The 27,003-nt window shown below is 39.0% G+C and overlaps 1 protein-coding gene across 1 annotated transcript; it reads left to right on the top strand.

Annotated features, from left to right (window-relative positions):
• Positions 1-5,582: 5,582 nt before the first annotated feature.
• On the top strand, positions 5,583-27,003 carry SLC40A1 (solute carrier family 40 member 1). Its single transcript, XM_037162943.2, has 8 exons — positions 5,583-5,949; positions 6,416-6,483; positions 11,840-11,999; positions 14,191-14,306; positions 15,325-15,451; positions 21,875-22,120; positions 22,894-23,550; positions 25,355-27,003. Exons 1-8 carry the CDS (start codon positions 5,907-5,909, stop codon positions 25,666-25,668), a joined length of 1,731 nt encoding a protein of 576 aa, XP_037018838.2. The 5' UTR covers positions 5,583-5,906; the 3' UTR covers positions 25,669-27,003.

Raw genomic sequence — 27,003 nt, 5'->3', positions numbered from 1 at the left:
TGTGCAATGTTTGATCAAAAGTTTTTGATGTGTGATTATAGTTATTAGAGCAGTAAAAAAAAAAATCAAAGCACACCATAGACCAAGGAGAACTAACTATGCAAATATTATTACTCTTTTAGGTAAAACATTTTAATATGAAAAATTATTCTCAAAAATACATTTCTTCTGGCACCATAGAAAAACCCCAATGTTCTATACCTAATAATAACTTTGTATCAATGTTGCTTTATAAATAGCTTTAAAATAACTTCCTTAATCATATAAAATCTATACTGATTATGCCTCCCTTTAAAATTATTTGATTTCCCTTTACAGTGCCAAGAAGAAATCCCTTTAGACTATTTCTGAGATAGGAAAACTTTTATAAAGCCCAAGCTTGTAATACCAATTTAAATCTTCAGCTGTAAGCAGTCTAAAAATACCCTCGAATGTTTTATTTTGACCTAGTCTCCCCTTTTCATACCTAAAAATCTCAAATTGAACTTTCACTAATCTGCTTAATGTTATGTTCCCCATCTCACAGCTCTACAGTGGTCTGAACGCGGTTTGGTGATATCGGTTGGACTTGGGCAGTGGGCGCCACGTGGCGACGTGAAGTTCTCCAACCGCTCCTGGAATTAGGTGGCTCCCACCACACTAAAGGGGTGGGCATACTGCCATTCCACCCCCTCTCTCAGTCTTATATTGGCCTCCACCGTCAACACTTAGTTCTAGGTCCCCAGCTAGTGCCTGAGTCACGTATAAGGGAGGCAAGAGGAAGAAAATGCCCTATTTATACTTATTCGAAGCATATGTGTTGTCCCAAGCTTATTAGGTGGTGAGAAGCAGAACATCAAATCAGAAAGAGCAGGGGCTTTGCAGTCAAACAAATCTAGGCTTGAATCCTACCTAGCTCCCCCATCTCCAGCTGAGTAACTTTGGGTGACTTATTTAACCTCTTCCAGTCTCAATTTCTTTATGTGTACAATACAATAATAACAGCATTATATTATAGGGGTGTTGCAAAGATAAAATGAGGCAATATCTGATAAGCACTTTGCTTAGTATCTGCCATTTGACTAGTACTCCAGATAGGTGGTCCTTTGTTGCTCCTGTGGCTCACTGCAGATAACAGTGCAGTAAACCTTTCCTGACACATCCCAGGGAGGGACCTTCATATTGTATTTTTAACTATTCTTATATGTTAAAATAATCACTCTAGTCAATATTTTATAATTGCATCAAAGAGGAGGGTTCAGTTCAGGACTCATGATAAGAGTCTTCTTATTGTTTTAGGGTCTTCCTAATTACACTACTGGTCTGTGTGACCAAAAATTCAAGAACCGAAGATGAGGCATATCATCTAACCAGAATATTGTGGCTGTGAGACGCCATTATCTTTTACTATGCTGCACTCATAACTGACATGCTATTACAATTAGGCATTTTATGAGACTCGAAGGGAACAAATCAGCAGTATGGAAGTATTCTTTACTCACATAAAAATAAACAGAAGAGCAGGCACAATGATCACACCATGAAGAAGCCGGGGTTGGAAAGGAGCTGGGAAACAGGGACTCTTGCACTGGACACATGGACTGTGTCCCACAGAGAACATTAAAAAACTCTGAGATGTTTGCTGAGAGCCCAGAATGTAAATCGCGTGCCTAAGTGTATGGCCAGCTTAGTGGGAATCAGCTTCAAGGTGCTGTTTTAAAACAGGTGTGTAGTGTGCAGCGGCTGAGATGGAAGACGGGGGATGTAAGAGCATATAACCCAGGACCCTTTTGCTCAGGTAAGTGAGGCCCTCTGTGCTGTCTTCTATGAGGGGCTTGCAAGCAAATAGTACAATTAAGAAGGGTTCTAGGAAGACCAATTAAAATGACTGAATGTCTAAGAAATCTACCCTTGTTTACATAGCCTGGGTAAGGCCACGCAAGCTCTTGAGAATGTGAAAGGAATGTCGGGGCAATGGTAAGCATCTGTCTTCTGTGTTACTGAGGACAGAATATAAGAAAATGGACTTTGTGTTGTAACATGAGAGTTAGGAGAGACAGGAAAAGAAACTACCTATGGAAAAAGTTGAGATACCAAAACATTTATTAAATGGAATGTGTATGTGTTTTCTGGCTATACATGGAGAAAACCAAACAGTTAACTCAGTTCCAGTTTCATGGTTTTTTAGTTCCATGGAGGCTGATGGGCAAGATATCTCTTTTCCTATTTCCAGATTCTTTCTTTTAATTAAAATCTCCTATGATTATATTTGGCCTACATTTATCCCAGTGAACACTATTACCAAAAATGGCAAACTTTCCATAGAGAAAAATTGAGGTAAACTTTACATGACATAAAATTCACCATTTTAACTATTTCAAAGTATGCATTTCAGCGACTTTGAGTACATTTATATTGTTGTGCAACCATTGACACTATGCAGGTCCAGAACATATTCATTACCCCAAAGAAGCCCTGTACCCATCAGGCAGTTACTACCCGTTCTCTACTCCACTCACTGACAACTACTACGATGCTTTCTGTCTCTGTGGATTTGCCATGGGAATATATTTCTGTAAAAATTTTCTTAACTCTGCATTTAATTTCCTAACTAGAAACTGTAGACTACTGAGTGTATCTCTCTGTGTGTGTGTGTGTGTGTGTGTGTGTGTGTGTGTGTGTGAGAGAGAGAGAGAGAGAGAGAGAGAGAGAGAACAAAAATCAGAGTCAGCATTTATGAGACACTGCATGGTCAAATCTATTTGAACTATTCAAACCAAAGGAAACTGGAGAGAATACTTATTTTTCAGTTAGTGTCTGTAATATAAATTAGATGTCACAGGTAATAGAAATGTCAAACTGTTCTTAAAATATGCCATAACATTGAGAGAGGCTTTTGAATGACAATGTGGCTTTATAGTATCTAAGTCAAGTCAAAATGTTTCACATGCAGCAAAAGCTCTGTCCCAGATCAGAGCCCTTCCTATAATAGTTGATGATAGCTCCATAACTTTTATTTAGAGCAGTGTAGTAGTGACCATTCTTTACTCTGCATTTGTCCTTGTGAGCACTTCAGCTAAAGCAGAGGAACCTGGAGATGCCTGACTGATAAGTGAAAAAGCAACTTCAAAATAAAATAAGAAAACCCTTCTTATTTGCCAAGCATATGTACTTATCAATTTTAAATTAGAATATATATTTTATTCTAGCTGGAATTTTAAAAGTTAGTTAGTCTAGCCACAAACTTAGTAACTTTGAAAATGAACTGAAAAATTGTTTTTAGGGAAACTGGAAACTTTTTTTTTTTTGTAAATGGATTTAAAACTCACATGGCTTTCTTAGTTTTGATTACATTAACAGGCAAGTTGTGTTTTCTGACTTCTGGAAAAAATACATAAGAGTTTCAAAAGGAATCTTAATTTTCAACCAGTCAAATGATTTCTGGAAGAAGGAACAGCCAGGAGTGTCTTGTGATTTAAGTAGTGCTTCATCATCGAGATGTCAAGGCCAGGAGATTACTGTCATTTTGCACGGATTTTGAGGATTTTTATTCTAATTTCATTTTCAATTCCTTTCTTATTTCATGAGCCCTAACGAATATATCTTGACTGTTCCCATTAATAAAGATTTAGAATTCCCTGCCAACATTCAGACACCTCACTGCTCTCGATGTTATGGATTTTGCTTGCTTTCTTTCCAAAGTATCTTTTCTACATGATTCAGCGTGGTCTCCTATCTGTTCTTTTCACCATTCTCTTAGTTTTGGCTTCTGGGAACACCTCGGTGACAGTGGAAAACAATCTCCAGATCACATTTTGAGGAATACATTCACTTAGCTACTATTCCCACAAACACCTCTCAGGCAGTGTTGCCCAGAAGTAATTTTTTTTTTTTTTACAACCAACTGAGCCTTCTTTAAGGCGCCTAGAAGTTGGCAACAGCACCACACTCCTCCCACAGCGTGGAAAAACTAATGCACAGTACTCAGAAGTCCTTGTTGTTAAGGGACACTTACGCGGCAAATGTGCAAACATCATTCTCCTTTGTGCTCTGCTTGAGGATCAAAAGTCATCCCCAGTAAGAGACACCCCACACGTGGAGGGCTTCTTAACTCATCAGTTTCCTCCTTCTGCGTGTCCCTCAAAGGAGCCTGTCTTGGTTTCCTTCTCAAGGACATGCCGATACCATGACCCTATTCTCCCAACTTGAAAAGACAACCCAAAATCCTCTAGGAGTGAAGCGAAAGGACTTGGAAGTGCTGTGGAAAGGTGGGGAAAGAGGGTTTGAAAAGGAAAAAAAAAAGCAGTTAAGGGTAGTAGCTAAACTGTAAAGCCCCTATCTCTGTCCTCCAGACCACATCCCAACTGAATCCAGCAGCACCCCGCCCGTCGACCTGTGGGCTCCTGATTGAAAGTTCTGATACTGAGCATATATTCAAGCGCGTCTCTGTTCTATACTGGGTGTCCGCCCGGCCTGTGCTCACTGTATGGAATCTGTTTGTAGTTTCAATGTGTAGGGTCCATTCCTGGAGTTTCGGCGAGTTTGAGAAAGGTAAGCTAATGGGGCTTGGCAATAGGGGCTGGTATGCCCAGGAGACAAGGCGGGGGCGGTAGGGGATGGAGGGTGAAAAGCCATTGGGAGGTTTAAGTCTTGTGTTCTTTAGAATCATTCACCTGCCCTTTGGGGAGACCGCGCAGAAGGGCTTTATCTGGACAGGGACTGACCCAGGGGCCCGACTGGGATAACCGGTATTCCTGGTCACTAACTACCCGTCGGACCCTGTGGCCTGTGCAGGGGACGCGGGGAGCAGACGCGCAGGTGGGGGCGGGGCGCGCGGGCGCCGAGGAGACTGAGGCTGGGAAGGGAAATAAATGCCTGGGCTGCTTCCTCCGGCAGCTTCGCCAAGAAGCGTTTGAAGACCCGAGTCTTAGGCCGGGGTGGGTCTCTAACTCGCTGTTGGACTCCTGTCCTTTCCAAGCCAACGTTTAATCCTCTGAACAGAGCTAGACTCTGATCTTTGGGGCCCTTCCTGCCCTTTGATTCTGGTTCTTCCAGGGAAGCCCTGCTATGCAGTCCTGGGAAGAAAAGGCATTCTCTGCCGCAGGCGGGCTAGGACGGGAAGGCCAGGAAAGCGGCCGTGTGACACGGATCATGTTCCTTACGCACCTGTATTAAAAATTATTTTTGTTTAAAAAAATGGATACCCCAAGCTCAGTGGGCGTCCGGAGGCCTCCCACTGCCCCGCCCGCCAGGTGGTGGGTGCGAAGCGCGGGGCTCTGCGCCCAGCCCCTGCCCGGCGCCCGCGCCGGGCCCGAGCAGCGGCCTCCCCTTCCCCGCCCCCTGCTCTTCCAGATCCCCCCTCTCCGGCTCCCCGGAGCGCCGGGACACGCGGGCAGTGGAGTTCGCACGTCCTTTGCAGCCAGTGGGGCGTCGGAATCGCCGGCGGGCAGCAACTGGAGAGACGGGCGTGGAGGCCGCACCGCGCTGGGGTCAGCGGGCGCCGGGCCGCGCGCCGCGGGGACGCCCGGGCGGCCCTGAAGGGGAGGGGCGCCCGGGCCGGTGGGAGGGAGCTCCGCCCCGAGGCCGTATAAAGAGCTGGGCCGGCCCTCGGCGGCGGTGGTGGCGGTGGCGCACAGGGGCACCGACAGGTCTCCCGGGGCCTGTGGAGTCTCTCTCACCTGCTACCATAAGGCTTTGCCTTTCCAACTTCAGCTACAGTGATAGCTAAGTTTGGAAAGAAGACCAAAAGGATATCCCCGGGCCGTTTTTCTTTTGTTCATTTGCCGCAGTTGTCGTTGGGGTCTTTTTTGCACGAGGCTGTTGTGTTTTTAGTGGTGCTTTTTTCAGTTCCTTGCACTCCTGCTAACAAAGCACCTCATCCAGAGCAGCAGTAGCAGCCGAGGAGCCAGCGGGGAGCACCTGGTGTCATGACCAAGGCGAGAGAGCAACACCGCCGGGGAGGATGCTGCGGTGAGTGGACCGAGCTCAGGGGGTGGCAGCACAGGCTGGGCGCTGGAGACCCGCGTCTTCAGGCGGGTTTTGGAGGGGAATGGAACTGAGCTGTGAGTGCTGTGTAGTTCGTTTGACTCATATTTTGGTGAAGGTTGAGGAAGAAATGAATTTCAAGGTATGGGAAGAGGGGCTTGCACGCAGGCAAGGACGGAGCGACTGAACAGTTCGGATTGCCTTTTTTTTTTTTTTTAATGGATTTAAAGAATGTTGACATACAGCTTTCTTCACTGTATTTGAAGTTAGGCAGTTATTGGTCAGCTAAATTGAAGTGAATGTTGACGTTACAATGTACCTGGTTTGCCCCATGTATATTAAAATAGTTTTTAATAATCGTGTTTAACAGTCCTTTTAAATGCGTACATTTTCCAGCCTCTTTTCACTCCAGTGACAAAACTATGCTTTTGATCTGCCCATGTTTTTCCAGGATCCTTAACAAACTACCTGACCTCGGCAAAATTCCTTCTCTACGTTGGACACTTTTTATCTACTTGGGTAAGTGGGTGTATACAGTAATTCTTTCAACATTCTTTCACAATATCTTGTTTCCTTCTACTTGGGCCAGTTGATTTAGACATCTTCCAGTTTTGTCATGCAGCTAAAGAAGTAAATTATCCAAACACCTGCTTTAATGAAAAAGTTTTTTATCAACAAGAGTATTGCTCCCTAGGTATTAGTAAATGTTATTTAATTATCAGATTGTAACACTTCATATAAATTGACAAATATCCAAAGATAGCATTAACTAGGACAGTAATATTTGCATTGTTTGTAAATTGCATTTTGCATCACTAAGCTTAGTAAATGGTAATATCTGCTAAGAGTGGATGGACATCTCATATACCTTCTATTCTTTCACATTCTAAGATATTCCTATTTTCTTCTTTTGTTACATTTGCAAGTTTCAGCATACTGCACTATGAAAATACAGAATAGTGGAGTGACTGACTTAAGCCAAAAGTAGATTTCTAAGATTAATTTAAATGAAATTGATCCTGACACAAATATCCATGTGATGAAAATTCTGGTCTTTAAGAATGTTACATTATAGGTGGATATGTGTGGGGCTTCTCAGGCTATCTTGAAATCATCATCCAATGAGACTTATCAACTGATTCATAATTTTTACTCTGACTTCCTGTGTGGGCTTGGAAGAGTCCCAGTGTTTCTGTGGGCCTGGTTTCTTTCATCAACTCCCCCTGCCACACACCCCCCCACAAAAAAAATATATATATAAATAAAAAGAAGAATCCCAAATGGATGTTGGGTATGTATTTAATTAATGGTGATTAGACTCTTCACAATTAAATAATTATTCATAATGTTTAAAAGCAGTAAAGTTGAGTATGTTCTATTCATGCCTTATATATGAAATTTAAATAGAAATAACCACAAGTAAAGAGAAAGAATTTTGAGAGTAAATTTTATGAATGTTGCTTACTTTTTTAATTGGAAACTTATACTGGGTCATCCTTAAGACATGAATGTGCACTATTGCATGAGAAAATCTCTACCCATGCCCTTGGGAAATTATTAAGCTAGGTTATCAGCTCCTTAAGAAACAGCAATTCAAAGATGGCCTTTTTAGGAGGATGGGCTCCTTCCTGTCTTCCCAGAGGCTTAAACAGGGATAACTGCAACTACGTGTGAGCAAAGTGGACTTGGTGTGGATTTCTTTCATTTCCATGGCTGATGATTCTAAGTAGAAATCTAGTGAAACTGCCCTCAATGAATCTAAATCAGTAGTTTTTCCATTTTAATTCAGTAAGTATTAAGTATTGAAAAAAACAATAACAAGTGATGAAGACAGGATCTGAAATTCTTCTCCTGTGACAATGTCTCACTTCCAAATACTGATAAGTTAAGGGTTTCTGTGACCTTTTGTTAATAGGTTGGGAGGTCAGATTTGCTAAAACAATGGAACTGTGGTTGTTCCAGGAGGATTTTGTTTGTCATGTTAATTAACAGTCCCACAGCAAAGTAAGATATGCTTACCTTACCACAGTCTTACAAGTAAGTTGAGCAAAGGGAGTTCTTGTGGGAAAATTGTATTTAAAAACAAACAACTACAATCATATAAGGTTCAGAGGATTTTTACTTCTTTTCAGTGCAAAAGAGCGTGAAAAGGGAGTGGCTTTCTAACTCTAAATAATTCTGCCTCCTGAGTTTTGCATCCTGTTTGACATTCTGTCTGATTTTATTATGAGAAAATGTGTTTATGTTTATACATCTATCTATCTGTTCCCCTGCAACTCTGCCAAACCATGGTTTTCCTGTATGCTGAATATAGAGGTATTAGAATAGGAGGTTATATGAAGTTAGATTTGAGTAGGGCTGAATGCTTATTATTTCTGACTTGGTTTCTATCTGCCAATGGATTAATACTTTTTACTCTATACCATCAGAATACAAAGTACTGTAATAATTTGGTTCTGTCAAGGAACTTATAATATAGTTTAATAAGAGCTTTTAAATATATCTAATAACAAAAAGATAACTAATATTGTGGGGCAGTGAAAAGGGTAGCTAGGTGCTTATATCTCATGTCATTATCCTATGAACTATCTCTGTTTGTATCCCAGACGTCTGCATAACTCCAGCCCTCACTTTCTTCAGGTCCTTGCTCATTGTGGTCTCTGTCACTGTCTCATGCAAAATGCCACCTTCCAAACCCGTCCTACTTTATTTTTTCTCATAACATTTTACTCTGCTTGACCTATTCTAGATTTATTTTTGGTTTTTGCTCACTGAGATGCAAGCTGCATGAAAGCATGGACCTTGATTTTTGTGCATTGCTGAATTTCTGATGCCTTCATAGTAGCCTTTCAATAACGATAAAGTAGACTAATGACTGTGATTATTCATTCACAGATACTCAGTTGGTCTTCAGCTCTTAGTCCCCTGGTGTAGATGGACATGTAAGCAAATCATCAAAGTATGGTGAGAGCTTATGGGAGGGCAGGACATGGGCATAAAGGAGAAATGCAATTGCACTTGGTTAGTATTTATTCAGAATTTATCCGATTTGGGGCTTTTTGAGCATATAATCTGTCACTTCTTAAAACCAAAATCCTTTGGAAATTGGAGTAACTGGAGCAATTTTATTCCCCTCCATCAAGGAAGTGGCATGTCATACAGGGATATATAAGATAGAAAATTTTCATTTAATAGCACTTGTTTTGATGCTCTGGAGTAGGGTTGTCCAACCTGTGGCCCACAGGCGATGTGCAGCCTAAAATGGCTGTGAATGCGGCCCAACACAAACTCATAAATTTACTTAAAACATTATGAGATTTTTTGTGATTACATCACAATAAATTTAATGTGTGGCCTAAGCCAACTCTTCTTCTTCCAGTGTGGCCCAGAGACAGCAAAAAGTTGGACACCCCTGCTAGAAGAAAGTAAAACTAATTCCTGTGGGGAAAAGATAGGACTAAAAAACACAAAAAAGAAAGAAACAATGGTAGTGCATAATATTTCTTACTCTTGAGGTTAAGAAAGAGGAAATTCACTCATAGCAGCAACCTGTTATTTGGGGTTGGGCATTTATGTGTTTTAGTTTTTTCCTTGGGAGCTATTCAGAGGAATGGAGACTAGAATCAAGTACCTTGATCCTCATCGTTAATTTGTTCTGGAACTTGTGATGAGTGCCAAAACTGTTGAGTACCAAACGATGAAGCATTTTCTCTTGTGGGGCAGCGTCATGACTCATATAAGTTCTAGCAAGTGTGACAAGTCCTGAGCAAGCACTGAGCCTGAAACATTTTTTTCCTCATCAGAATGGACAAGTACAGGGTTTGATGAGAGTTTTGAAGCGAATACTGAGGTATGACTGTACCTCCTCTCTTCCCATCCTGCTTTATTCTAATCAAATCTGAATTCGCTCCTCATAAGAAAGATTAGGAGAACGGTTGAATTTGCTATTCTTATTAACATCTTTATCTTAATATATAAACTTGTTTTTTAATTGTTTTCAAGCAAATTGGGGTATATCATAACATTTTAAATTAATTAGTACAATTGTATTTGAAATTGAATTCCTACTGAAGTGGAAAAATTTATTATCAAAGCAAACTTTAAAAAATAGCTCTCTCAGGAATATTAATCATGGTACAGATTAATTGTCAAACTTTTTGAACATTTGCAGAACAAATCCAATGTATTAGAACAGTATAGTTGATGAATCAGTCTATGTTTTTGCCCCCTATTCTGTATTCACTCATTCACAACTGGGATCCACTGCATAGCTACTCTTTTGTTGATTCCACAGCTACTTGTTATGCATCTAATCCAGGCCATGCACTGTGCTAAGGGTTGAGAGTGCAGAAGGCTCTAGAGCTCACATTCCAGACCATCAAAGTGAGACTCAGTTTTTCAACTGAGCTGAAAAGCAACATGGTGCTTCCAGTGTTCGTTTGTTTTCATGTTTACTTGACTACATCCACCCCACCCTGTATGGCCCTAGTCTTACGTCAGTTTTGAATTGTGGTCTAAATTATGTTCATAATCTATACCAGGGTTTCTTTACCTTGGCACTATTGACATCTCCAGCTGAGTAATTCTTTGTTGTGGGGGACTGTCCTGTGCATTGTAGATGCCAGTGGTACCCCCTCCCCTCAGTTGTGACAACCCAAAACAGCACCATACATTGCCGGGTGATCCCTGAAGGGTAAAATCACAGCCCACTCTGCTCCCCTTGAAAAATACTGGTATACATAAAATTTATTATAAACCATTGCCAGTGTGCGTGTGCACCAATTTAAGTTTTAAATGCTTAAGATTGTAGACGTGGCTTTATAAATATTCAAACTCATTTGACATACCGGGATAATATTTTGCTCCTGACATATTAGATTTATCAAAAAGATGTTGATAGACTTTGGAAGGAACTGGGATCATAAGTACTTCCCTGTAGGGTCAAATCCATAAGGAATCTAGCCTGGAAATTTGGTTTCCTGTAGTGATTTCCAGGGATAGAACATTGTTGTCCTGTTTTATGTTAACCTGTTAGTCAGGAAAGGAGCCAAAAACCTCATAATAAGGTCTGCTTATAGATTTCTTACACATTAATTTACCTCACTCATTTAAAAGTTTGTCATTCCACATTATGCAGTAGTGAATGCCTAAATTCCCTTTACACTATGGAGTGAAGAAATAAGTAGTTTACCACCCCCTTTCAAAGCCCATCTGTATTAAAATATAAAATAGCTACTTGTTTATTTCTGGTATCTTCATTTATGCAGTGCTAGAATCTGCCCATATTACTTTTATGTTTCTGATTGCCCTGCTGTTTTATGGCTTTGAAATTTGTTTGTGGAATAGAGCTTAGATTTTAGAATATTAGAGGTAAAAGAAGCTTTAGAGATGATAGTAGTTCATTCGTATTTTACAAATTAGGAAACTGACTTTTTATTTTTATATATTTTTTACATTCAAGACATACTGATGTTTATGAACTATACTCGTAGTTTAATTCTGATTCAGTAGCAAAGTGCTTCAGGATAGGTAAATTCCAGGCTCAGATAGAAACTTCACACACAAGAGAATAGTTTTGTCTTAAAACACCTTCTTGGGTCTGGAAACTGCTTGTTTTCTAGAATGAAAAGGACTATACATATTTTACTAACCATGCTTTTTCGGGTTTATTTAGCCCTTGGGCAAGAATATTTTCCATTGTGCCAGGATGAACAGTTTTGTTGCCTGACCAGCATTCAATCCACAGAGGAATTAACCTTGAAAATCTTATGATGTAGCCAGAAAGTGCCCTTTTGATAAGGAAGCAGCTTCCTGAGTACACTTGGCTGGAAACCAAAACTATTTCAGCGAAACATTTTCTGTTCTCTCATTCCAGGGAGATCGGATGTGGCACTTTGCCGTCTCTGTGTTTCTGGTGGAGCTCTATGGGAACAGCCTCCTCTTGACTGCAGTCTACGGTCTGGTGGTGGCGGGGTCGGTTCTGGTCCTGGGAGCCATCATTGGTGACTGGGTGGATAAGAACGCCAGACTTAAAGGTGAGTGTTGTTATGGCTCTCTTTGTATTCATGGGACCAGTGCCTGTGCTCAAGAGAAAACACTGGGGCTAACTCACTGCAGGCCTGCATGCCACTCTTGAGAGGTGGGGAGGTGGGTGGCCGCACTTCTGCATGGAGGGTTCTTGCACAGGGTTAGGATGGCAGGATATTGAGCTGATAAATTTCCTTTTTGGGTATCTTGGCTATTAACAAAGTTGTGATGGTAATGATTAACACCGTAGCACTTTTCTGAGAACCATGTTAAACATTGAAAGTTTACTCTGACATTCTTCCTAACTGGGACATACACTGGAGTCTTTTTGTGTGAGGTTTCTGGGACAGCTTTGACGCGTGCCCTCTGGCAACTGCACTTCACAGGGAGGCGTGTGCAGGGGAATTGAAAACTGTAGCTTCAGGAGAGAATATCTCAGTCCGGAAATGTGGATCACAGAAAGCTGTAAGGGAAAAGGAGAAATAATAGTATAGTAACATTTAAATCTAAAGCCTTAATACAGAAATCTTCCATTTTATATGGGAATGAGAGAAAGTGGTTGAGCAATTCAATTATTAAGACTAATAGGACAAACGTTTCCTGGGTTGGTCAGTAGATAAGGCCAAGGCCTGGCTGAGTTAGTCCTAGATGCTGGAGAAAGAGGGAGATCTCTTTCGTTTCTTTCAATGTAAGATGACTGCTCCTGCGTAGAGAGCCCTTGGATTATCAACTTCTAGGACTTGATGCTGTTAGAGAAGTGGTCAAGATGGACATTTTCCTGCTTTGAGAATTAATAGACCAAAATACATATAGAAGACAGTTTTGTGTCCTAAAAAATTCCTAGTTATCTACGTCATTGTGCACAGGAACATAGGAATATTACGCATACAGATCTTCAACCTTGTGATTATTGAGCACTGGTTAGAAAGAATGCCGAGTTGGAGGACAGTGTGGCGGGCGGGCAGTCTCTCATTGGGGTCCCATGTAACCGACTTGTTTGTTACCCTCCATGAAAATCCTCTCTGAGGTCTCCAGGCTGAGTCAACCATTTCTTCCTCTGTGCTCCCATCAGGCTTAGTTAATACCTCTGCTATTCTACTTGTATTCTGGTGATTATCTATTCCCATGTCTGTCCCTCCTCTGGTCTGTGGGGTCCTGAAAGCTAAGCTCATTCAGTTCATATGTAATCCTTGTGCAATGAGTGAATGCATCGAGTAAGTTACACGTTATCATTTTATTTCAAATTGATTTCAAAAAGCAGTTTTTTTTTCTTGAGGCTTTGATATGACCTTCCAAGCCAGAATGAGCTTCACTGTCCTTAAAGACAAGAGCTATAATTATACCTTATATACACAACTCTTTATGTTTTTCAAAGTGCTTTAATAAGTATTTTATTTGAGCATCATAATGACTCTGTCAAGTAAGGAAGGCAGGTGCGTACTGGCATTCTCACCTTCTAGACGCAGGTGTAAGAGACGCTAGGTATCCTGTTCTAGATCCTCTCCCTCAGTAAGGGGCAGGACAAGGACTACAAGGTGTCTTTACCTGTGTATTTACCTGTCCTTACTCCAGCACTTTATCTGTATAGGTGCTTCACTCTAAGAAAGTAGGTATTTTCTGTGAGGAAAGGTATAGATTAGAATGTCAGCAATGACAAACAGCATTTGGGTACCACAAGAAACACACTGCTGCTGTATTCCTGAGACATGTTTACACGTCTTTTCTGTTTATCCATACTATCTTATCAGATGCAGCCTGCCGTGTCGGAGGTTACGGAGTCCATAACCTCTTCCTTAACCTCCTTCACCACTTCCTACGGGTTCTTATTTTAGCTTAAGCAGCAAAAGGCTGGGAGGTGGATCTTGTCTATGTAATATAGTTTGTTCATGGTAGCAAAGTTTCACGAGGATAAAGTAAATGAAAATGTGGTCATTCTGAATGGCTTCTACTAACAAAGAAGAAAAATGATGGGTACTTCATCACTTTGTCTACGAGTTTTAGCAGTGGTGCATGTATGATCGGGTGGGTTGGCCTGGGAATATTTGAGGCAGGGTTTACTTCAGGAATGTTTTAGTTTTATTTTCTGGAGTAACTTGCATATGCATTAAGGTAATAGAAGAGTGTTGTAGAGATAAAACAGCCCCGTTGAGACATTTTGGTGCAGTGTGTAGTGAGCGCTTCGTCTCTCCCTCTGTACAGTGGCCCAGACTTCGCTGGTGATACAGAATGTGTCGGTCATCCTGTGCGGAATCATCCTGATGATGGTTTTCTTGCATAAAAATGAGCTTCTGATTATGTACCATGGATGGGTTCTGGTAAGCTCTCAATGTGACTCTTGATGGCAGAAAATTGAACTTCTGGTAGTAGTAAAAAAATGAAAACCCTTTGAGGCTAGGGAGTATCTTTTTTTTTCAAGTGGGACCACTTAATATTGATCTTCGTGTCTATATCCCTGTGCTAATATCCCTGAATTTTTTTTGCCATAACAGGATTCATTAAGTATTCTTTGAGTTTAAATTTTGTCCTATTGGATTTTTTTCAGTAGCATTTCTAAGAATTTATTATATAATTTAGTTTTCAGCTCATTAGTATTAAACTATAACTTGTTCATACTACATAAGAAATGGTTTAGATACATAAATCAGTCCTAATTGTGTTCTCCCATTAAAAATTGGCATTGTTTTGGGGTGGTGGGGAACATGGACTAAATGGTTTCTCACCCAATGGTTGTACAATAACTTTATGGAAAAGAGGGAGGTGGGATGTGGTAGAAAGTAATGGGTTTGATGTCACTACTAAATGTTTTTGTGCAAATTTGGATTGGTATTGTAGAATTTCAAAGTCATATATGGCAGTAGAAATCTTCTAGTCTCTTTCTCTTCTTTGTTGATGAAAAAAATAAGACAAAATAATGTTAGCTGATTGCACATTGCTGTACAACTAGAAAGAGTCAGAACTCTCACTTAAATACAGGTCTTCTCACTTTCCCTTCATTTTTTTCCAAAGGAGATACCTGTGGGGGAAACATTAAAAACTATGCCTATTTAACACTTCGTAACAATTGTCACATAAATATGCATAGGACTATTATAGTTTTTATATAATATATGCTACAGATGATATGGATTAAGAAGATACTCTGTTCTTTAACTTGACCAGTGGGATTTATTGTTTCATGTGTACAAAGTAAAATGGTCGGTTATAAACGATATTAAAATCAAAGTTTGATTATTATGCCACCAAAGACCATTTAAAAGTGCATTGCACATTGAAGTGTAGGCAGGGTGTGGTAAAACTGACGTTTTAACTCACCTTCTCCCCATGATTTCTTAGACTTCCTGCTATATCTTGATCATCACTATTGCAAACATTGCCAATTTGGCCAGTACTGCCACGGCAATCACCATCCAAAGGGACTGGATTGTTGTTGTTGCCGGAGAAGACAGAAGCAAATTAGCAGGTGATTTGATTTTCTCTTTCAGCTAAATGGGTCATGTTATGATTCACTTTTAATCAGTAATAAATGAGACTGCAAGCCTTTTTTCCTGGGTACTTTTTAAGGGCAATAAATTGAAAGTACAATCTTTTACTTACCACATTATCAGTCTCGGTGCAAAGATTTATCTCAATGCTATGAAGTTAATTTATAAGATAGTGAACTTTTAAAAAAATTCTATGCAAACCTGACAAATGGAAGAACATGTCTGTTGAGCTGTTTAAAAATTCTGTTAACTGTTTCTAAATGTTTACTTAATACTTAAAACATTGAAATTTTCACATAGGATTTTATTGGTTATACTATGGATATTGTTACCAGTACTTTTAAGTTATGCTATGGATATTATTTTCTCCAAACCAAATGGAAACAACTTAATTCTAGGAGAGACTCTTCCAGTTAATTCCTTCTACTTTAAAGGTATAATCTCTAACTTTTTTTTACATTATTTATGATGTAATATAATTGCTGTTACTAATACTAAAGAAATAGAAGACACAACACAGTATTTAAGAAGCTTACAATCTTAGATGTTCATTGGAAAACATACACAGAGGCCAAAGAAAGACTGAAGGGTGCTTGCAAAGCGTCATGTCCTATTACACTAGTATCACTTGAGCTCAGAATAACCTGTCTCACTCAGTATTTCCTCCTTGCTCGTCATTCAGTCCAGAGACACCAACTGGACTGATGATTACCCACAATAGAGAAGGAAGGCTACACCTGTCTACTGATCAGATAAGTTGAGTCAACTTTGCTGATCATTGAGATAATGGGGATCCCAAGCACATTGCCCAACTATCCTGACAGACAAGAAAAGCATTTCTAATGACGTAACTAGCTTATCCTAGGATGCATGAGGCAAGATTAGGGGCTGAGCTTAGCACATTACTTTGACTAGGCCATGTGGTTTTTTAGGAAAAACAAAAAACAAAAAAAAGAGAGGAGATGGTGAGAGGAGGAACAAAATCTGTGGAAGGTCTAGTCTAGAAGAAAAAGAATTTGCTTGAATCGTCACTTAGTGGCTACAGAGTGACATGCAGGAAGGGACATGCCGGGATTCGAGTGATGGTGTGTGCCGAGTTTGCATTTGGCAGGTGTGAGCCTGTGCTGCTTGAAGTCTCTCTGCAGCGAAATGGCAACTATCATTGATCTTCCTTCCTGTGATCATTTACTAACAGGAATAATCCTGTATCTCTTTGTCACATTGAACTATAAGAGATTGTCCTTTTTTGTGTTTCTTTTTGTTTGTTTACTTTCTCTTTTTAACATACTAATTTAGGTATGTAGTACATGTCCATGTTTTAGAATTCAAAGGGCATAAAAGAATATATTTTGAAAATAGACCATATATATATATATCTATTGGAATGTATTTTGGGAGAAAAGTTAACTTTTAAAATGATTTTCCTTCCATTATCTGAATTTCTGAACTCAATTTGAGTCTGTGAAATCTGAATAATCTGTAAAAAAAAAGGTCCCAAATAAAAACTGAGTTACTCAGAACCTTTATTTGTTCCCCTAAGTATATAAATAAATAAGTAGAACAAAACAGATAAAATAAAAATGGGATATTTCTGACTATGCAGTGATGTCCCAGAATAACAGCGAAGACACAACCATCCATTTTTCAGCTACATTTTTCTATATTAGGCATTACTGCAGAGTGGAAGAATCTAGGCCAACTAGTCTGTTTTCTGACTTCTGGAGTTTCTGGAGTTTAAGGAAGGAAAACAGCTGCCTGTTGCACTCTGGTCTACTGTGAGTTAGCTTTCATTAAGTGGTGCTCATTCCGCTAGCTCATTCAGTCAGTAGCCTGGTGGAGGGAAAACCTGCGTGTTGTCTTTCTCCCAGTTTTAACCCCAGTACTTGTGTTAATTAGAAACCATGTTTCAAAACAGGATATAAAAACGTCTTCAGTTCTGAGGGTCAGCAAGGGTCTGCCCCTGGATTTTTGTGCCATTTTTGCTTTGAGGCAGAGTTAAAGAACAACAAAAGGAAGCAGGATGAAGGAAACACACAAGAGAAAAGGAACAAGTGCACACAGAGGGGATTCCATGTACCTCTGAGGTGTCTCTGTACACAGAGGTACCTACTCCAGGCAGGAACTACTTGCATGATTCGGGATGCTTTTGAAGGTTGCCAGCAAAGACTTAGGAACCTGAGCAGAGGGGTGATGCCTGAGCTGATGTGCCTTGTGGGTGCTCTGTGTGAGCATTGTGTGTATGTGTCAGGGGGTGAAGAGGAAGGTGAGCTGGTTGCTAATTGCTCCCATTCCCATATTTCGGAGGAGGTTTTCAAGTTGGAACTTGTATCACTGCAGGTAAAAGACAGGAGAAAATGTCTGTGGGAGGTTAAAAAGTCTAAGAATTACAGGGGCATCAGGCTAACATGTAGCTGTTACCATTTAGTTTAGTTACCATTTTAGTTCCAGAAAAGGTCATGGTTTTTCACATAAGTACCGTTAATTAATCTGTTAATTAATTTGTCTAGGCACTTGATTCAGTGCTTATTGAAACATTCTCTGGTGCATGACCCTTAACCTGTCAAACCTGTTTAAACTCACTTCCTTTTCCCAGACATTTTGCTCCATCTGTTGTTTTATTTCCTTTCCTATTTCCTTTGTTAATCACTCTTTATTAATAGCCTCTGAGGTTTATCTTGTCCACCATTTTAAAGAAACATCTGCTGGTTAGCTTGATCACTTATGGCAAATAAATTTCTTGTTTGAACTCTATTGACTAAAAATTGATTTCATATTTGAAGTGTACAAAGCCACTGTCTGCTATTTGCTCAGCAAATCTGCTATTTTAAATTATTATTCTATGAGGTATAATATACCATTTATAATAACAAGTAGTTATTTAATGTCATGTTCTGTACCACAGCTGCTGAAAACAATTAAATTGGTTTTAAATGAGCACACATTTGTCTGTTTGCATAGAATTTTTTAAAAATATGTTTGCACATTCAGAGGACTGTTTCTTCTCTAGCCTGTTACCATCGTCGAAATGATTAGGTCTTTTAAAAATTTATCATTTAATCCATTCTGTTTTGGGAAAATAAAAGCTGTCTTCTGACACTAAATTGCACATGAACATTATTAAAGTCTTAAGAATAATGTAAAAGACAGAAACTGGTGGCATTAAGAAGTTTCATGAGCACTTGAAAACTAAGATAATGAAAAAGTAACAAATCGTTGTAACTAAATTAATTTTGTTGTTGTTCTGGGATTTTCAGATTCAAGTGTATATTTTCATTAGTACCTGATTTTGGGATTCAAATCACTGAGTTATTTGAATCAGTTTTACATTTTCCTGTTAGCATATGAGTTGAAAATGTATTGGCGGTGGGCAGATGGAAGTTAGTGAACAATGATCATGAAAAAATGATCATGTACAAATTCAGTGAAAACTGCCTTCACCTCTCAAGTGAAAGGTGAGGTGTGTCAAAGTTCTTCTGTTATCATGTAAATATTATACGCTCATGGGACTAAGTGGAAGGTAATTTAGGACCAGGAAGCACTAGAGAAAGAATAAAGGCAATTTTCTGTTAATGTACTTTTAGTCACGCATTGCTTTCTCCTTGAGGTGCCCTGCATGATTGATAGGACTTATCTCATTAATTTTTACTTTACGAGTTAGAGAATGAGATGGTGGGTCATTTTCTTGATTCTGTCTCCTTTATTCATCTTGTCCTGCACTGTGACTCAGCCTATATTTCCATGCTTATATCCCAGACCTTGCCATCATCACCAAATCCTCCCCTTCCACGATCTCAATACTAAGCACCCATGTCTTAAACTATCACCTCCTGTTTTTCCAGCTCATTCCTCCTGGTACCCCAACCCCAACAATCCTCCAACCTGGTTGTTACCTACAAGTCATTAATTCTACTACCTTTTCACTGTTTACAAGCCATCTTGTCTCCCTTGCTTTACCCACCTTAAATTTCAAGGTCAGTTGTCCTGAGCACGTGATTGTCAGCTCATTTGGCCTTTTCTCCTTCTGTTGCTTTTCTTTTATAAGGCCCTGGTTAAACCTACCTCTCCACAGTAGAACATGGCTGGAAAAAAACACACAACTTGCTCACTATTCTTACTTAAAGTTCATGACCATTGGATTCAAGTTGGTCTTCCATGCTGCCAGAAGATAACATTATTTTCTCTGTTCCCTTCCTTCTCCCTCTTTTCTAAAGGACTATTTCATACCTACTCCTTTGTCTGTGTACATTCAGTACCTCCTCTCCTGTCCTCACTTTCACCGATGATCTTGCTCTGTATTTTATTGGGAAATGAGGGAAATGAGAAGGGGACTGCCATGTACTCCAAACATCACATCACTCTTCTACTTGTACTTGGGGCTGTGTATGTGGCCTGTGCTCTCGTTGATGTTGGAGGATTGTTTGTGCTTCTAAGAACCACTTTTCCATTTGTGCTGTACATTTATATTCTGTATCTCCTCATCTGCTATATCATTCCCATTATACCAAAAACACATGCTCTAATTTTTCTCTTCTTCAGTATCCCTGTCTTTACCCCTCTACTACCTTTTGTCTTTGTTCTTTTCAGTGAAACTTAATAAAAAGAAATGTCTGTGCTCACTCTTTCCAGTTCCTCTCCCTGTCAGGGCCTTGGTCCATAATGCCAGGGGGGCAACATCACATTGTGAATCCAGGCCACACTAGTCACTTAAAATATAACATATATGGTGTTCCATGGAGTTGGCATTAGTCTCTTGAACCACCTTCAATCAAGCACTTGTCTATTCCTTTCTTCTCTACCAGAACTGCTCTTTTCAAAGTCCCCAGTACAACCAGTCTAGAGCTTCTTCTTAGTGCTCATTTTCTTAATTTAAGCAGCAGCCCTTTCCAGTTGATTACTTATCTTTGAAACACTATTACCTCTTAGCTTTTAGGACACCATATTCTACTGGTCTTTCTTCTCTTTGGTTAATTCCTCCTCATCTTCCAGACCTCTGAACATTGGCATGGCCAGGACTTAATTTTCATTACTTTTCTATTTTTGATCCACACTCGCTCTCTTGGAGATCTTATCTAGATTCATTACATTAAAAACCAGCTGAGGACTCTCAAATGTGGTGCATACTCCTTCCCTAAAATCCAAATTCATATATTTAACTATTTGCCTGATGTGGCCTCTTGAAAGTCAGTGGACTTATCAGAATCAAGATCTCGAACCCAATGTTTGTTCTTTTGCCTCAATCCTGATGCTTCTGAAGTCTTCTCTCTTTCTCAGTAAGTGGCAACTCTATGCTTCCAGTAGCTGTTCAGGAAAAAAGATTTAGAGCCATTCCTGTCCCTCTCTTTCTGTCCTATACCATATCTAATCTGTTTGCAAGTCTTTCACATTTTACCTTTAAAGTATATCCAGTATACTTTACTGGATTTCTCCATTTCTATTGTTATATCCTGGCCCATGCTACCACTGTCTCCCGTTTGTCCCCTTGCCTCCATTCTTGTCTGCTCTCCCTCTCATTCTTATTCTACGGTCTTTTCTCAACACAGCAGCCAAAATGAACCTTCAAAAAATACGTCAGACTGTGACATCTCTCTGATCATAAACTTCCAGTCATTTCCTGAGTCATTCAGTATACAACTTATGTCCCTATCATGTCACAAGGCCTTACCTGACTGGGCCAGTCTGCCCTCCCTCTCTGCTCCAGTCCTACTGGCCTCCTTGCTGTTTTTAACACTCTGGGTGTGCTCCTCTTGCCCTAGGACTTTTGAACTTACCTTGCTTTGGAATTCTCTTTCCACTGATATCTACATGACTCACTCTTTTGCTTCCTAGAACTTCATGCCTTTGCTGTGATACTCTCTTTTTTTTTCACTGAGTCCTTCCCTGACCTTGCCATATTTAAAACTGAAATGTCCTCTTTTTCCTGAGCACTCTCGGCTCTATTTTTCACCACAATACTTAATGACCATCTGACAGACTGTGTTTGCGTATGCTGGCCAATTTACTGTCTTTCTTTCCCCATGGGAATATAAACTGTATGAAGACAGGGAAAGGGATACTCTTAATTTTCTTTATAGTGCTAGATGGTGCCCAGCTCATAACAGTCACTTTATAAATGTTTGTTGAAAAAAATGAATGTAGATTCACAATTGTATTCACTTTAAATCTGATATTAAACTAATTTATACAATTCTAAGGGAATCATGATTTTTGAGGCAAATTTAATATGACTTGATCCAAACAACAAATAATTTTCTAAGAAAATGGTTATGGTTTGCTCATGGAGTGCCTTTAGAAATGTACATTTAAAAAATCTATGCACTTGGTTTCTAAATTCATATTGTATAAGTGGGCGGGCTCTCCAACGGGTTTGCACACTTACCTATGTCTTTCACCTACCTCTGTAGATATGAACGCTACAATCAGGAGGATCGACCAGTTAACCAACATCTTGGCACCCATGGCTGTTGGCCAGATTATGACATTTGGCTCCCCAGTCATTGGCTGTGGTTTCATTTCCGGGTGGAATTTGGTGTCCATGTGTGTGGAGTACTTTCTGCTCTGGAAGGTTTACCAGAAAACCCCTGCTTTAGCTGTGAAAGCTACTCTTAAAGTAGAAGAAGCTGAGTTGAAACAGCTGAATTTACACAAAGGTAAATTTAACACAATGATCAACTCTTTTGTTCTGATGTCCAGACCTTAAATATTGGTGGAGACCAAACTAAGTTGAATTTCCATCAGATTTTATTACCACTGAAGGCCAGCATGAGGCTAAGTATGTCACTTTGGTAGCTGAGTCAAAACCCAAGTTTTGAGGGTCTGAAGAAGTACTCTGAGGAAGGGGTTGGAATGGGACCTCTGACCCTTTTCCTGAATGGGAGCAGTAGACACAGAGGGGTGATTACTTGGGGGAAAACTGGGCAAAGTTAAACCATAAGAATAGGAAGAAAAATGAGAACAACAGAATTCCTAGCAGTCCATGAAGAAGGGAGTTACATGCTATATGTAGGCAATTTGTAAGACAGTGAAAAGAAGAAGTGAGGATGTGAAGGTGGATATTTCTCAAGAAGAGGATGATGGACTTCTGGACAAATGGAATCTTGACAGGGCCCCAGAAAATAAGATGCTTTGTTTTTCCAGAAAATGATTGTATTTTTATCTGATGAGTTTTACTTTGGTGGGAGTATAATTTCAAAGAGAGTATGTGAGTAATTGAGATCAATAGTATTTTATTTATTTAATGTAATTGCTGCTTGGAGATTGTTCCTTGGCTGTACTTCTTAGATTATTAAAGAAAATACATGTTATATTGTTGGAGCCAAGGTTACCCGTGGGGGAGGGAAGGAGGAGAAGAAAAGTACTGAGTAAAATAATTGGTTTTTTCCCCATGCCTTCACCCCTAAATAATGATGTATTTTATTAACAGAAACTGAGCCAAAATCCCAGGAGGCAACTCATCTAATGGGTGACAAAGACCCTAACATCCGTGAGCTTGAACATGAGCAAGAGCCAAGCTGTGCCTCCCAGATGGCTGAGCCCTTCCGCACCTTCCGAGATGGATGGGTCTCCTATTACAATCAGCCGGTGTTTCTGGCGGGCATGGGTCTTGCTTTTCTCTATATGACTGTCCTGGGCTTTGATTGCATCACTACAGGGTACGCCTACACTCAGGGGCTGAGTGGGTCCATCCTCAGTTTTTTGATGGGAGCATCAGCCATAACTGGAATAATGGGAACCGTGGCTTTTACTTGGCTACGGCGAAAATGTGGCCTGGTTCGGACTGGTGTGATCTCAGGATTTGCACAATTTTCCTGTTTGATCTTGTGTGTCATCTCTGTGTTCATGCCTGGAAGCCCTTTAGACTTGTCTGTTTCTCCTTTTAAAGATATCCAGTCTAGGTTCATTCAAGTAGAGCCACTACCCACAAATAGACCTACAGAAAGTCCTGACGTCATCTCAACAACTGAAATGCACATGTCAAATAGGTCTGTTTCTGCTGATGTTGCCCTAGGGATGAGTTTTCACTCTGAGTCCATAATCTCTGTCATTCTGCTGTTTGCAGGCGTCATTGCTGCTAGAATCGGTAAGATATCTCCTTTTGTGTATCAATGAACTAAAGTGTCTTTTTGCAGTATGGGTTCAGAGAATTCAACAATATTCTCTGAATGTTAATTTAAGCAAAATCCACTTTTCATCCTTATGTATAATCCAGTCTTTTATTGTGACATTTTTATTTTATAGTTTAAAAACTTATATTCGTTTATATATAGGTATATATATATGTGTGTATATATATATATGTGTATATGTGTATATATATATATATATACACATATATATATACACATATATATATATATATACACATATACTTTTATAAAACATTAGAGCTTGAAAAATTTGTTCTAAATGGGTATCTTAAGTGTTTATCTTTTTAATGTTATTTAATTAATTCCTAAAAAGATATTAGCTATTATAATTATATTGCCATTTAATAATTTAGAGTCTCTTATTGCTGTAACTTTACCAATAGGACTATAATTTAGAGACTATTTCTATGGTACAAGGCAAAAAGATAGGGTTTTTTTGTTTAATTTTTTTAAAGACATGTAATTAGGAAAAAAATCTCTTTGAGGTCCTCTCTAGCTGATGTGTGTTATATGCTTGACCAAATGGATTTTATAGCTCTGGAAGGAAACATAATGGAGACTTTTTACAAAGCAAAATTTAAGTAATCATTAATAGAGTACTGATGAATTATCTCCTCCTGAATTCATTCTTGGAATGAAACTGTATTTTATCTTGTGATACAAAGCACTTTATTAATTTATCAAAGACATTAATATTCAGGTAAGACAGTTTTATTGTAGTGGCTTTAGAACCCAAGCAGTAAATGTAATAATGGTTTGAAGTTTCCTTACACTTTAACCATAACAATATATAGGTCCGTTTATTTTCAACTTGGAAACTAGTACAATCATGTGCTGCTTCACGAGGGGGATATGTTCTGAGAAAGGTGTCCTTAGGTCATTTCATTGTGTGATTATGATAGAGTGAATTTATACAACCCCACATGGCACAGACTATTGTTCCCAGACTCCAAGTCTGTACAGCATGTTACTGTGCAAAACAACACGAGATTAAATCAGGCACAAAAGAAAATAATTCAATCAAGAAATGCAGTAGCAGGGGATATATGAGGCTGTGGCCAGCATAGAATGACACACTGTTTCACAGAAAACTTTCTTTTGTAAGTAGAAAGAATATACTCTAAAATAAGGATAAAAAGTATAGTATAGTATATGCATAAACCAGTAACATAGTCATTTATTATCATTACCAGGTATAATATGCACTGAACATAATTGCGTGTGCTATACATTATACATCTGTTAGTGCAGTAGGTTTGTTCGTACCAGCATCACTGCGAACATATAGTACATTGCACTACCATGTTTCCATGGCTATGATGTCACTAGACAGTAGGAATTTTTCAGCTCTATTATACTCTTATGGGATCATCATTGTATATGCTGTTGTCATTGACTATAACATCATTATTCAGCATAATTATGTCTCTGATTTCAGAGTTTTATTTTCATAATATGAATAATCATAGAAAAACAAAATTAAGAAGTTTGTTGATTAGGCTTATATTTGTCTGGTGGCTGTAAAAATCATTTCCTAGAGCCATGAATAACCCAGTACTTATTAATGCAAAATAATTCTCTAAGGCAAGGCTATAATAAATATATATATGGTGACTTTAAAGTAATAGGGATAAAAATGTGTGTTTTCACATGTCAACAGATCTTTAACCTATAAATCTGAAGTATATGGCTATAAATTTTAGAGGGTAAATATCTAAAAAATATGTTTTATTATAGGTCTTTGGTCCTTTGATTTAACTGTGACACAGTTGCTGCAAGAAAATGTAATTGAATCTGAAAGAGGCATTATAAATGGTGTACAGAACTCCATGAACTATCTTCTTGATCTTCTGCATTTCATCATGGTCATCCTGGCTCCGAATCCTGAAGCTTTCGGCTTGCTTGTGTTGATTTCAGTCTCCTTTGTGGCAATGGGCCACATCATGTATTTCCGATTTGCCCAGAAAACTCTGGGAAGCAAGCTTTTTGCCTGTGGTCCTGAAGAAAAAGAAGTTACAAATGAAGATCAAGCTAGTACATGTGCTGTGTAAGACAGTTTAACTGTTTTTATCCCTGTTACTAGATCATATAGAGCATGTGTGCTTATTTTGTACTTCAGAATTTCAGTAAATGGCTAGGTGTCTCTCTCTCTGGTTTTACCACAACTGTATCTTGAGGGCTAAATGCTATTTAGGAAACCTATGTCAGCTGAATGAACTGGGTAATTTCCCTTATATTTAAGGATGAAAAAAATAGGAAAAGAAAAAAGTTTAAATGTGGAAACTAAAATGGCAACACTAATTTTCCCTATTTTTCATGAGTAGATAAAATTTTATATAAAAAGAGAGTGGTCAGGCACATGAATTAAGTTATTCTCTGGCAAATATTTATCATCTACACTAGAATTCAGATACGTCAGTTTTCCCCCAAACTCACTCTCGTTCAACTCTAGCTAATTTATTTTTCTTTGATATTTTATTCTGTTATGTTATAAAAACAAATTCTGCCCCAAGCATGACGATTAAGATTTGATAACCAGTGTTATCCTTATCGATCCTACTGATCTTAAGGAATTTACATATATGTGGGAAAACAAAATATTTCTCTAGAATTCTCTAACAAGGTTAGGGTTTAACTTTAGAGAGCACCTTGTTTTTATTATCAGATAAGGCAAAATATTGTAGTATATGCAGCACTTTGTAAACATAGTCATTTATTCTCTAAGGCAGTCATTTATTCTCTATCGGGTAAGTTGCAGGTAGAAGCAAAGCTGTCAGGTAGGTTTATAACACAGTGAACGCATAATAACTTCAAATATGCCAATAGTTTGGCCGTAGAAACCAGAAGCTAAAAGTTGCATAGAAGGGCAAAGATCTGAATTTAACTCCCGTCCCTCTCATTAATGATCTCTATCCTGGAATATGAGGGAGTCAGCTTTCTGCTTGGCAGGTTAAATGTAGAAAGCAAGCCCACACTTGGAAAGGTTTTATTTTGCCAATCACTTGATTTATTAGGAACATGCTGGGGTAAAGCATTTTTGCTTTTACTGTTTTGTAACCAGGAGTTATTTTTACCTAGTTGTTGAGCAAAACTGTCCATAAATGTTTTCCTTTTCAATGTCTCTGAAAAGAATGTAAGGGGGAAAAAAGACTTTTGTATATATTTTTAAAAACTGTTTTACAAGTCCTTTTGCAACATGCCAGTACCAACATGGTACTTTGCCTTAACCGTTCATGCACTTTCATGGAGACTGCAATATGTTCCTCTGAGCACTTTCTTAAGCCTTTGATGTTTAATCTTTTTCTTCCATGGTATGACATGATGATTTGCCACATTGTAAAATCTTTGTGAAATATTTCTATATAAATATATTTGTAAAATCTTCA

Source organism: Artibeus jamaicensis, unplaced genomic scaffold (assembly GCF_021234435.1).
Source record: "Artibeus jamaicensis isolate MK-2021 breed Jamaican fruit bat unplaced genomic scaffold, CSHL_Jam_final contig_391, whole genome shotgun sequence".
NCBI lineage: Eukaryota > Metazoa > Chordata > Mammalia > Chiroptera > Phyllostomidae > Artibeus > Artibeus jamaicensis.
The sequence above is the reverse complement of the archived record's forward strand: the minus strand, read 5'-3'. Positions and strand labels throughout refer to the sequence as shown.